The following is a 13,519-nucleotide window of genomic DNA, read 5'->3' on the forward strand; positions in this document are numbered from 1 at the left end:
CAATTAGCTGTTTTGAGAAGGCAGTGGTGCTCCTGTATAGTGGCTTTGCTCGGTATTTCGCTAAGCCCCATTCACTTCTATGGGGTTGAGCTGCACTTAGGCCACGTGACACATGAATGTGTTGTCACTTGGCCTAGGAAAAGTTGAAAGAAGACTACTGCAAGTGCCACTTCGTTTTTTTCAAACAGCTGATCGGTGGGGGTCCCAGGACCCCCAACGATCAGATGCTGATCAGTAATTTTAACTTTAATTGAATGCAGTCTCTAAATGCTTCAATATTATCCCTTCAAAAAGTAACAGGCAGATTTACTAAAACTTTCGAACACTTAGTGCAAATTAAGACCAAACAATCTAAAAATGCGCCAGATTTATCAGTGTCAGATGCAGGATGGGATATCTAGTGCACCTTTTAAACTGACTAGTCTAACTTTACACCACCTGTTAGTTGGCTTACTTTACATTTGACCCATTTTATAAGCAATGCCATTTTTGTAACAGATCATGACCCTTTCCAACTAAGCCACATCCCTAGTCATAAAAGTTGTAAAAAGTTTTGAAAGTGTCTAAAAAAAATATTATAAATTATAATAATGAATACACAAGTATGGTAATATTTTAGTGCAAACTGAAGCATTCTGGCACATTAGACATGTATGCATGAGACTGTAAGGACACCCCCCATCTGGTAACACCCAGTTGTCAAAGTATTCATGAATTTCAAGGAGAAATAATGGAGGAACCGCACAGTTCTAAGAAAAGATGTTCCAGAATTGTTATTTTATAGAGAAACCAATTATTTGCTCATACAGACATGTCAGGAGAGGCGACAGATGCTCTTTGAGTCAAACATTCTTAAAAGCTGACAGTACCCATTAGATTCCAGTACTAAGATATTGTGGACACATTAGTGACTGATGTGTGGTATAAAAGCACTCTCTCTCTGTTTTGTGCAGCGACTCACGCTGGGTTGTGTGCTTTCATAACTAGTTTCTAGAAATATTTCCCTTTTTGAGCTGAAAAGTGGATCGCAAAATGTAACCAAAATAAAGAGAGAAGTGAATTTCGGTATTCCTGTATAAGTAAAGATCAGAGGGGTTAACAGAACATAGGAAGTGGGACGGCAGCTTTACCAGCAGAGACAGACACTAATGCTTTGGTTGACGAATAGGAATTGTCCAATGAAGCTCAATGTCCAAAGTCTATCCAGTAGGATGCTGCTGATTGCTTGTCCATGGAAAGATAAATGCATGGTATCTGAAAGCGGTGAGCCTAGGACAGCCCCTGTTTATAGGAAGCATACCCAGTATGCTAAACGCTGGAGCCTTCTGAAACCAGATTTCCATACCAAGAAGAAAAAACTTTTTCAAGACCAGAGACAAGGAAGCGGTGGCCTTTACTACTGAAGCCAAGACCCTGCTCATTCTCCATCTTCCTTCATCTCCACAATGTCTGTTAACTCCTCACTCTGAGGCATGTCGGTCATTGCTGAGTCTTCTCCTTCCGTCTCGGTCTCATTCTTTTTCTAGAATGACAGATATAAACCGGAGTGACCTTTACTAGATAATATTCTGGCTTGAAAAGATGCTAGTGCTATCTATAATAAGATATAATTGGATGTTTACAGTAGTAGTTTCTGGACACAAGACTGTAATAACATCTATATAATCTACAATATTTAAAAAGGTTGTTTCACAAACATAATCCTTGTTCATATATCATATTAGAGGTTATGGCTGTCATTGAGGTTTCATGTGGTTAAAAAAAACTTCTGCTTTTAGGGTACTTTCACACTAGCGTTAGTGTGATCCGGCAGGCAGTTCCGTCGTCGGAGCTGCCTGCCGGATCCGCCGATCAGTGTGACAACTGACAGCATTTGTAGACTGATCCGTCCTTCAGTTGTTTTGTAATGCCGGATCCGGCACTAATGCAAGTCAATGGGAATTAATGCCGGCATTCCGGCGACTGATCAGGCATTTTGGATGGACAAAACGCCTGACAGGGACTGAACGGAAGGCATACTGATGCAAACTGAATGGATTTCTATCCATTCAGAATGCATTGGAAAACGCCTGTTCAGTTCTTTTCCGGCATAGAGCCCTTTTGACGGAACTCTATGCCGGAAAAGAATAACGCTAATGTGAACCCTTAATATGGCTTTTATGCCCCTCCCATATGCCTCAGATTGGAGCTAGGTAGTTGAAAATGTGATCATCTGTAGATCTTAGCGACCCCTGCTACTTCCTCGATTTGCATAACCTTACGGCTTGTCCTTCTTGGTGTTGCAATTTCGATGTTGAGTAGTGTAGAAAGACGCAGATATTGGTTTACGGCTAAGGCAATATAAAGCGGTTACTAAACTTAGTAAGTGCATACTTGTCAGAGAAGACTAGGGAAAAGCAATAAATCTTGATAGATAAATAATTAGATATAACTATATATTTAGATGAGTGCATGGTCTGTGCAAGTAACTCTTAGGCTGGGTTCAGACCTGAGCGTACGGGATGGAGCGCTCTGTATGCGCGTGTACAGACGTGGCTCCGGAACAAGCGAACGCCCATTGTCGCGCGTTCCTGCTGAAGTCTATGTACGGGAACGCGCGACAAGACGCCCCAAAGAAGCTCCTGTACTTCTTGTGGCGTCGGGCGTTTTACAGCGCGATCGTACGCGCTGTAAAACACTCAGGTGAGAACCCTTCCCATAGGGAAACATTGGTTCTTGCCTGTTGAGCATTTTACAGCGCGTAGGAACGCGCTGTAAAACGCTCAGGTCTGAACCCAGCCTAAGTGCTATGTAGCAACTGTGCAGAATACAGCCCATAGAAAAAAGGTATTAAGGCACTGGGGTTAACATGGAAAGCAGATTATAGTTCTGCAGTGCGAGCACCAGTATCACCCTATTAATAAATATACATTTACTAATGATTTATGGAGACATAACATATTATTCATCAGGGAGACATGATATATCTGCTTTCCTGTTTCTTAGAAAACATTACCTGTTTTCGATACACATAGCAGGATGCAATAGCCACCATTGTGGATTCTCCAACAAAACCAGCAAGAAGGGATCCCACTCCTAATGTGGCTCCATGAACCCTGCAACACAAGGAGCAGCAAAATAAATACAAATCATAAGATACAAAGTCTACATATATTGGACATACTGAAAAACTGCTCGGCCCTTGCAGGACGGATCTGTCACATACTGCAGACAGGCATTTTCATATGAAGAAGGCATCTGATGAATCCATTTGAGTCAATGCTACCCTCATAGCTCTGGGTCCAATTGTAAAGCACCATGGAATATGCTGGCGCTATATAAAGATTATTATTATGTGCAGAAGGGATTTATACAGTGGACAGCAACAGGTTACATATTGTTACATACAGTGCTTTGCAAAAGTATTCACTCCCCCCCTTTGACTTTTTTTGTGTTTTGTTACATTACAGCCTTAAGTTCAATGTTTTGTTAATCTGAATTTTATGTGATGGATCAGAACACAATAGTCTAACTTGGTGAAGTGAAATGAGAAAAATATATAAATAAAACAATTGTTTAGAAATAGAAAACAGAAAATTGGCATGTGTGTATGTATTCACTCCCTTTGTTAGGAAGCCCATAAAAAGCTCTGGTGCAAGCAATTACCTTCAGAAGTCACATAATTAGTGAAATGATGTCCACCTGTGTGCAATCTAAGTGTAACACGATCTGTCATTACATATACACACCTTTTTTTGAAAGACCCCAGAGGCTGCAACACCTAAGCAAGAGGCATCACTAACCAAACACTGCCATGAAGACCAAGGAACTCTCCAAACAAGTAAGGGACAATGTTGTTGAGAAGTACAAGTCGGGGTTAGGTTATAAATAAATATCCAAATCTTTGATGATCCCCAGGAGCACCATCAAATCTATCATAACCAAATGGAAAGAACATGGCACAACAGCAAACCTGCCAAGAGACGGCCGCCCACCAAAACTCATGGACCGGGCAAGGAGGGCATTAATCAGAGAGGCAGCACAGAGTGCTAAATACAGGGATATCCTTAAGCAAAACCTGTACCACTTTGGCTAAATGCACACGACCGTATGTGTTTTGCGGTCCGCAAATTGCGGATCCGCAAAAAAAAAAAATGGATGATCTCCGTATGCCATCCATTTTTTTGCGGATCCATTGTAACAATGCCTAAAACGGACAAGAATAAGACATGTTCTATTTTTTTTTGCGGGGCTACGGAACGGACATACTGATGCGGACAGCACACGGTGTGCTGTCCACATTTTTTGCGGACCCATTGAAATGAATGGGTCCACATCCTATCCGCAAAAAAAACACGTTCATGTGCATGTAGCCTTTGTGCGTGATTTGAGGCTAGGACAGAGGTTTACCTTCCAGCAGGACAATGACCCCAAACACACTGCTAAAGCAACACTTGAGAGGTTCAACCTGTTCGCTACCAGCGCCGTAGCTGTACGACGCTGCGAAATAGGTACAAAATACCAGCGCAGTACAGCTATGGTGCACTGATTGGGCAGGTGCAGAAGCTGAGCCCGTCCGATAAGTGGCAGGGGTCTGGCTGTCACTGATAGGCGAACCCCTGCTGGATGCGCCGGCATTGGTGAAATCACCGATGCCGGCGCATTAACCCTTGCACGGCCGCGTTCAGGGCTGACTGCGGCACGTGCGGTATCCTCACGGGTGCAGTGTCCATGGGGTCCCCGCGCTGCTGTGACGGGGACCCCATGGTAGGGAAGGCAGCCCAATGCCTTCCTTAGGCATCGTGGCTGCCTTCCGGGAGAGCCTGTGAGATCCAGCCCCCTGGATCTCACAGGCAAGCTGGCTGAAGTGTATTACAGTCTGTAATACACTTACAGCCAATGCATCACAATACAGAAGTATTGTAATGCATTGTAAAGGGGATCAGAAAAAAAAAAAAAAGTGAAAAAAATAAAGTTTAAAAAAAAAGTTCAGTTTCAAGTAAAAAAAAACAAAAAAACGTCCTTTTCCCAAAGTAAAGTAAAAAAAAAAATGTAAAGAATAGGGGTAAAAATAACAGTAGACATATTAGGTATCACCGCGTCCGTATCGACCAGCTCTATAAAAATATCACATGACCTAACCACTCAGGTAAACACTGTAAAAAAAAAATAAGATAAAAACGGTGATAAAGAAACCATTTTTTTGTCACCTTACATCACTAAAAGTACGACACCAAGCGATCAAAAAGGCATATGCCCCCCAAAATAGCACCAATCTAACGTCATCTCATCCCGCAAAAATTGAGCCCCTACCTAAGACAATCCCCCAAAAAAAATAAAAAACTATGGCTCTCACACTGTGGAGACACTAAAACATGATTTACGGTATTTGTTTCAAAAATGCTCTTATTGTGTTAAATGTAAAAAAAAAAAAGTATACATATTGGGTATTGGCGCATTCGTAACGACCTGCTCTATAAAAATACCACATGACCTAACCCGTCGGATGAACACAGTAAAAAAAAACTGTGTCAAAAAAGCAATTTTTTGTCACCTTACATCACAAAAAGTGTGATTAGCAAGCGATCATAAAGTCATATGCACCCTAAGTTAGTGCCAATGAAACCGTCACCTCATCCCGCAAAAATGGTACCCTACTAAAACAATTGCCCAAAAACTGAAAAAACTATTGCTCTCAGACTATGGAGACACTAAAACATTATTTATTTATTTTTTACACAATGATATAATTTTTTGAAACAAAAAAAATAATTAAGTAAACATATTAGGCATTTCCACGTCCATAACGATTCGATCTATAAAAATATCACATGACCTAACCCCTCAGATGAACACCGTAAAAAAAAAAAAAAGTCAAAAAAGCCATTTTTTGTCACCTTACATCACAAAAAGTGTAATACCAAGCAATCAAAAAGTCATACGCACCACAAAATAGTACCAATCAAACCGTCATCTCATCCCGCAAAAAATGAGACCCTACTAGGGCTCTCAGAATATGGAGACACTGAAACATGATTTTATTAAATAAAAAAATGCTGTCATTGTGTAAAACACAGTAGTAGACATATTAGGTATCGCCGCATCCATAACAACCTGCTCTATAAAAATATCACATGATCTAACCTGTCAGATGAACAATGTAAATAACAAAAAATAAAAACAGTGCCAAAACAGCTATTTTTTGTTATCTTGCCTCACAAAAAGTGTAATATAGAGCAACCAAAAATATGTACTCTAAAATAGTACCAACAAAACTGCCAACTTATCCCGTAGTTTCCAAAATTGGGTCTTTTTTTGGAGTTTCTACTCTAGTGGTGCATCAGGGGGTCTTCAAATGTGACTTGCCAACTTAAAATTATCCCAGTGAAATCTGCTTTCCAAAAATCATATGGCGTTCCTTTCCTTCTGCGCAATACCGTGTGCCCGTACAGCAGTTTACGACCACATATGGGGTGTTTCTGTAAAGTACAGAATCAGGGCAATAAATATTGACTTTTGTTTGGCTGTTAACCCTTGCTTTGTTACTGGAAAAAATTGAAAATCTGCCAAAAAAGGGAAATTCTGAAATTTCATCTCCATTTTCCATTAATTCTTGTGGAACACCTAGGGCCCCTTGCAGACGATTGTTCCTCCTGCAGCGAGTCCGCATCGCAGCACACGGCCTGACCTCCCATTGCTGCCAGGTGTCACATAGCATTATATTGATTTATGATGGTATGTAACCCATAGGCCTCTTTCAGACGGGCGTTGCGGGAAAAGGTGCGGGTGCGTTACAGGAACATGGTTATAAGGGAAAATAATAGCATTCTGAATACAGAATGCATAGTAAAATAGCGCTTGAGGGGTTAAAAAAATATAAAAAATTAACTCACCTTAGTCCACTTGCTCGCGCAGCCCGGCATCTCCTTCTGTCTCCTTTGCTGAACAAGACCTGTGGTGACGTCACTTCGGTCATCACATGATCCATCACCATGGTAAAAGATCATGTGATGGATCATGTGATGACCGGAGTGACGTCACCACAGGTCCTGTTCAGCAAAGGAGACAGAAGGAGATGCCGGGCTGCACGAGCAAGTGGACTAAGGTGAGTTAAATTATTATTTTTTTTAACCCCTCCAGCGCTATTTTACTATGCATTCTGTATTCAGAATGCTATTATTTTCCCTTATAACCATGTTATAAGGGGAAATAATAATGATAGGGTCTCCATCCCGATGGTCTCCTAGCAACCCTTGCGTGAAAATCACACCGCATCCGCAATTGCTTGCGGATGCTTGCGATTTTCACGCAACCCCATTCACTTCTATGGGGCCTGCGTTGCGTGAAAAACGCAGAATATAGAGCATGCTGCGATTTTCACGCAACGCACAAGTGATGCGTGAAAATCACCGCTCATGTGAACAGCCCCATAGAAGTGAATGGGTCGGTATTCAGTGCGGGTGCAATGCGTTCAACTCACGCATCGCATCCGCGCGGAATACTCGCCCGTGTGAAAGGGGCCTTACAGTTCTGAAATGTATTGGATAACACTGGCAGCATTATGCCAGTGTTATCCAATACATTCCAGAACTGTAAGGGTTACATAGCATTATAAATCAATATAATGCTATGTGACTCCCAGCAGCGATGGGAGGTCAGGCCGGGTGCTGCAATGCGGACTGGCTGCAGGAGGAACACTTATCTGCAAGGGGCCTAAAGGGTTAACAAAGTTTGAAAAATCAGTTTTGAATACCTTGAGTGGTGTAGTTTCTAAAATGTGGTCATTTTGGGTGCAAAGTGAATTCAGACCTGAACTGGTCCTTAAAAAGTGGGTTTTGAAAATTTTATGAAAAATTTCAAGATTTGTTTCTAAACTTCTAAGGCCCCTTTCACACGGGTGAGTATTCCGCGCGGATGTGATGCGTGAGTTGAACGCATTGCACCCGCACTGAATCCTGACGCATTAATTTCTATGGGGCTGTGCACACGAGCGGTGATTTTCACGCATCACTTGCGCGTTGCATGAAAATCGCAGCATGCTCCTCTTTGTGCGTTTTTCACGTAACGCAGGCCCCATAGATCGCAAGCATCCGCAAGCAAGTGCGGATGCCGTGCGATTTTCACACACGGTTGCTAGGTGATGATCAGGATGGGGACCCGATCATTATTATTTCCCCTTATAACATGGTTATAAGGGAAAATAATAGCATTCTGAATACAGAATGCATAGTAAGGCCTCATACACACAGACTTTTTTTTTGCGGTCCGCAAAAACGGTTTCCGTTGTACCGTGATCCGTGTCCGTTTTTTCATCCGTGGGTCTTCCTTGATTTTTGGAGGATCCACGGACATGAAAAGTAAAAAAAAAACTAAGTCAAGTTTGCATTGAAAATGATAGGAAAAACGGACACGGATCACGGACCACGGACGCGGATGAATATCTTGTGTGCATCCGTGATTTTTCACGGACCCATTGACTTGAATGGGTCCGTGAACCATTGTCCGTGAAAAAAATAGGACAGGTCTTATTTTTTTCACGGACTGGAAAAACGGATTACGGACGCGGAAGCCAAACGGTGCATTTTCCGATTTTTCCACGGACCCATTGAAAGTCAATGGGTCCGCGAAAAAAAACGGAAAACGGAACAACAGCCGCGGATGCACACAATGGTCGTGTGCATGAGGCCTAAAATAGGGCTGGAGGGGTTAAAAAAATGAAAAAAAAAATTTAACTCACGTTAATCCACTTGTTCGCGCAGCCGGCATCTCTTCTGTCTTTATCTGTGAGCAATAGGACCTTTTGATGACGTCACTACGCTCATCACATGATCTTTTACCATGGTGATGGATCATGTGATGAATGCAGTGACATCATCAAAGGTCCTATTGCTCACAGATGAAGACAGAAGATATGCCGGCTGCGCGAACAAGTGGATTAAGGTGAGTTAAATTATTTTATTTTTAACCCCTCCAGCGCTATTTTACTATGCATTCTATATTCAGAATGCTATTATTTTCCCTTATAACCATGTTATAAGGGGAAATAATACAATCTACACTACAACTAACCCAACTTCTTCTGTAAAGAAGTTCGGGTCTGGGTACCAGTCGGTTTTTTATCACGCACGTGCAAAACACATAGCACTTGCGCGATAAAAACTGAACATCGGAACGCAATCGCAGTCAAAACTGACTGCAATTGCGTTCCTTCTCGCGCGGGTTTGCCGCAATGCATCGGGACGCATCCGGACACGCCCGTGTGAAAGAGGCCTAAGCCTTCTAACTTCCCCAAAAAATAAAATGGCATTCACAAAATGATCCAAACATGAAGTAGACATATGGGGAATGTAAAGGAATAACTATTTTTGGAGGTATTACTATCTAATATAAGAGTAGAGAAATGAAAATTGCTACTTTTTCAAAATTTTTGATAAATTTGGTATTCTTTTTATAAATAAAAATGAAATTTTATACTCAATTTTACCACTGTCATGAAGTACAATATGTGACGAGAAAACTATCTCAGAATGGCCTGGATAAGTAAAAGTGTTTTAAAGTTATTACCACATAAAGTGACACATGTCAGATTTGCAAAAATCGGCCTGGGATTTAAGGTGAAGTGGCTCGGTAGTGAAGGGGTTAAGGGGAAACATGTAAATGTGTTGGAATGGCCTAGTCAAAGTCGAGATCTCAATCCAATAGAAAATCTGTGGTCAGACTTAAAGATTGCTGTTCACAAGCACAAACCATCCAACTTGAAGGAGCTGGAGCAGTTTTACAAGGAGGAATGGGCAAAAATCCCAGCAGTAAGATGTAGCAACTGCAAATAGAGACTTATCCAAAGTGACTTGGAGCTGTGATTGCCGCAAAAGGTGGCTCTGCAAAGTATTGACTTTAGGGGGGTGAATAGTTATGCACATTAACTTTTTCAGTTATTTTGTCCTATTTGTTGTTTGCTTCACAATAAAAAAAAAATGTAATCTTCAAAGTTGTGGGCATGTTCTGTAAATAAATGATGCAAATCCTCAAACAATCCATGTTAATTCCAGGTTGTGAGGCACCAAAACACGAGAAAAAAAAGTCAAGGGGGTGAATACTTTTGCAAGGCACTGTATATTATCTGGTTACTACTCCTCATATAGGTAAATGCTGGAAGGAATACACAGAGGTTATGCAGTTGTCTTATATGCCATGATTTACTGTACATTCCTAAGAACTGTGCCTTGGAATCCTGAATTAACAATGAAAAACGTAAAAGGCCCAATTGTGTGCGCTGGGATTGTTACTACACATTGAGGATGGAAAAGTATGGGAATAAACTTCTGCCTCCCAGAAAAGGAGGCTGTTTTCAAAAAAAATTCACCAATGACTATTGTTAAAAAACCACAATGGAATAAGTCGTATAACAATATGTGTGCTATATAATAATCATTACTGTGCATTCATAGGAAGTGCACTACAGAGCGGGAGGCACCTTCACATTTGAGGAGTGTGGTTCTACCACTTGAATTATTGTTATAGGGATATTCTATATTAGTGGGGTTCGATTACTGGAACCCCCACCAAGGGGACTACGTACCCCTCTGAAAATGAATGGAGTGACAGGTCGGCCATGTGAACTGCCATTCCATTCATCTCTACGGGAGTTCCAAATAGCGGAGAGCTCTAATCGGCTGTCTCCAGAACTCCAATACAGATGAATGGAGTGGCGGTGTGCACGTAGGACCTACCACTCCATTCATTTTGGGCGGCTTCCGAGGAGTAGGTTGTCCCCATTTTTGTGATCAGTGGGGCCCCAGCGGTAGGACCCCACTGATATAATAGTTATCCTCGAATTTGAAGGCAATACCACTGTTAACGGCAAGTTTGTTTGGCTATTGGCTGCCATAGGTGGGCAGGTTTGCAGCCACTGCATCACAGATGCCCCACAGAGACCCATGGTTACAGCTGATATGACTAAGAGTAACTATGACCTTTTACCATGTTTTTTTTTTTTTTTTTTTTTAAATACAATGCAGTAAACCATACTAATACATTCTAGTAAGACCCCACATAACAATTACTGCTTTGTCTGAGGACCACCTTGAAATCCTCTAAGATATCTCATGTTCCCTTTTCCTACCTGTCACCCATCAATGAACTACTAGAACTAAGTGCTATTTAATGTTCTGCTAAAACGTCCCAGTCTAAATAAAAGTCTCAGTTCTGTGTGTTCATTGTGTTCCATATCAAACAGTCTTTAGTGCTCCATGAACAATGCTCTTTGTCTGTGCGCCACAATGATGAAAATGAAAGAGTCCATTTTTAGTGAATGTAGAGTGGACAGGCACATTGACATTAAAGGGGTTGTGTCACTTCAGCAAATGGCATTTATCATGTAGAGAAAGTTAACACAAGCCACTTACTAATGTATTGTGATTATCCATATTGCCTCCTTTGCTGGCTGGATTCATTTTTCCATCACATTATACACTGCTCGTTTCTATGATTACGACCACCCCTCAATCCAGCAGTGGTGGCCGTGCTCGCACACTATAGAAAAAAAGTGCTGGACTATGTGAGCTCCCATGGCCCCGGCCACCAGAGAGGCTAGCACTTTTTTCTATAGACAGCCATCTATCATATTTGAAAGTAGTTTGCAATCTACACCACAAAAGGCTGGGGACCTCTGCTGTAAGCCAAGATCTCATTCCTTATGCAGAGTGCACCATCCCTGATGAAGTGAATACAGACTGTAGGATGGCAGTATTTTGGTAGTTATGCCACCTATGCCTGCAAATGGTAATAGGTTACTCCTGGTGCACTGACGCTTCACTTCTGTACTTATGGTAGCTCTAATGATAGATATCAACATCAAAGATGCATGCTGATAGCACACCTGCCGTGCCGAAGAAGGCTGGAGCATTAACAGTGTGCACTGCTTTACTATGGGGACCACTATGTAAGTACTACTATACGGGGTAATTCACAATATGTGACCACATATTGTGTCACATGACAATGGGTTACATGTAACCTGTTCCTCCTGCAATTTTGGGAGCAACACTACCGTTTCACTTGCCCCTGTCCATAAGGAGTCATATCACATGACTGTACAAGACTGTACTGGCCTTTTGATCCTCATCAGCACCGAGTCAGGGTCTTTTTAGCTAAGTAATGTTCTATGAGCTCATCAGAGTGTGATCTGTAGGTAAATGTCTAAGGGCTCTTTCACACCTGCGTTCTTGTCTTCCGGCATAGAGTTCCGTCGTCGGGGCTCAATGCCGGAAGAATCCTGATCAGGATTATCCTAATGCATTCTGAATGGAGAGAAATCCGTTCAGGATGCATCAGGATGTCTTCAGTTCCGGAACGGAACGTTTTTTGGCCGGAGAAAATACCGCAGCATGCTGCGCTTTTTGCTCCGGCCAAAAATCCGGAACACTTGCCGCAAGGCCGGATCCGGGATTAATGCCCATTGAAAGGCATTGATCCGGATCCGGCCTTAAGCTAAACGTCGTTTCGGCGCATTGCCGGAGCCGACATTTAGCTTTTTCTGAATGGTTACCATGGCTGCCGGGACGCTAAAGTCCTGGCAGCCATGGTAAAGTGTAGTGGGGAGCGGGGAGCAGTGTACTTACCGTCCGTGCGGCTCCCCGGGCGCTCCAGAGTGACGTCAGGGCGCCCCAAGCGCATGGATCATGTGATCACATGGATCACGTCATCCATGCGCATGGGGCGCTCTGACGTCATTCTGGAGCGCCCCGGGAGCCGCACGGACTGTAAGTATACTGCTCCCCCGCTCCCTGCTCCTACTATGGCAACCAGGACTTTAATAGCGTCCTGGGTGCCATAGTAACACTGAAAGCATTTGGAAGACGGTTCCGTCTTCAAATGCTTTCAGTACACTTGCGTTTTTCCGGATCCGGAGTGTAATTCCGGCAAGTGGAGTACACGCCGGATCCGGACAACGCAAGTGTGAAAGAGGCCTAACTCGACTCTGGACCAATAACACAGTTTATAGTGATCTATAAGTGAAAAATGTAATGTATGATTACCCAGTGCCATTCTTTACCACTTAAATAGTAACTTAATGTTATGTACCTGGTGAAAGGTTATTGCATTTTATATATAGTGTGCAGTACAGACTGTACTCATCCATATAGCAATTCTTTAAAGTGCACAAAGACGGCAGTGTAATCCAGTACTCAAGGTCAGGGTTTTCCATGCTGTTATGTGAAAAAGTAACTTACCCGAGATAAGGCAAGATAATAAGACTAGAGATGAGGACAATTATTCTTAATACAGAGCTTGGTGCCAGCACAAATGTCTTCTTGAGTGTCATCAGCCATCCAGTTAAGTGGGCCCGCACAGTAACTGAAGGAAGGAAAATCACAGTACACGATGATACAAAACATTCGGAATACAGATCTGTGAACGCCTGTTACATAATCATTAGCAAAAACTGCTGAACCTGTTGCCACTATTATACATGGGACTTTTGCATCACACCTAATTATTGAAAAATTATATAAAAACATATATATATGTTATGGGGCAA

The 13,519-nt window shown here is 42.2% G+C and overlaps 1 protein-coding gene across 1 annotated transcript in view; it reads right to left on the bottom strand.

Moving 5' to 3' along the window:
• Positions 1-683: 683 nt before the first annotated feature.
• ANKH (ANKH inorganic pyrophosphate transport regulator) overlaps positions 684-13,519 on the bottom strand; it is a 139,058-nt gene continuing 126,222 nt past the window's right edge. Inside the window, exons 10-12 of the mRNA XM_040431871.1 lie at positions 13,212-13,335; positions 2,996-3,095; positions 684-1,522 (exon numbers count right to left, since the gene is read on the bottom strand). Of these exons, the coding sequence (XP_040287805.1) occupies positions 1,418-1,522; positions 2,996-3,095; positions 13,212-13,335 (329 nt within the window). The 3' untranslated portion in view covers positions 684-1,417. The remainder of the gene's footprint in view (positions 1,523-2,995; positions 3,096-13,211; positions 13,336-13,519) is intronic.

This window comes from Bufo bufo, chromosome 5, assembly GCF_905171765.1.
Source record: "Bufo bufo chromosome 5, aBufBuf1.1, whole genome shotgun sequence".
In the NCBI taxonomy this organism is placed as follows: Eukaryota; Metazoa; Chordata; class Amphibia; order Anura; family Bufonidae; genus Bufo; species Bufo bufo.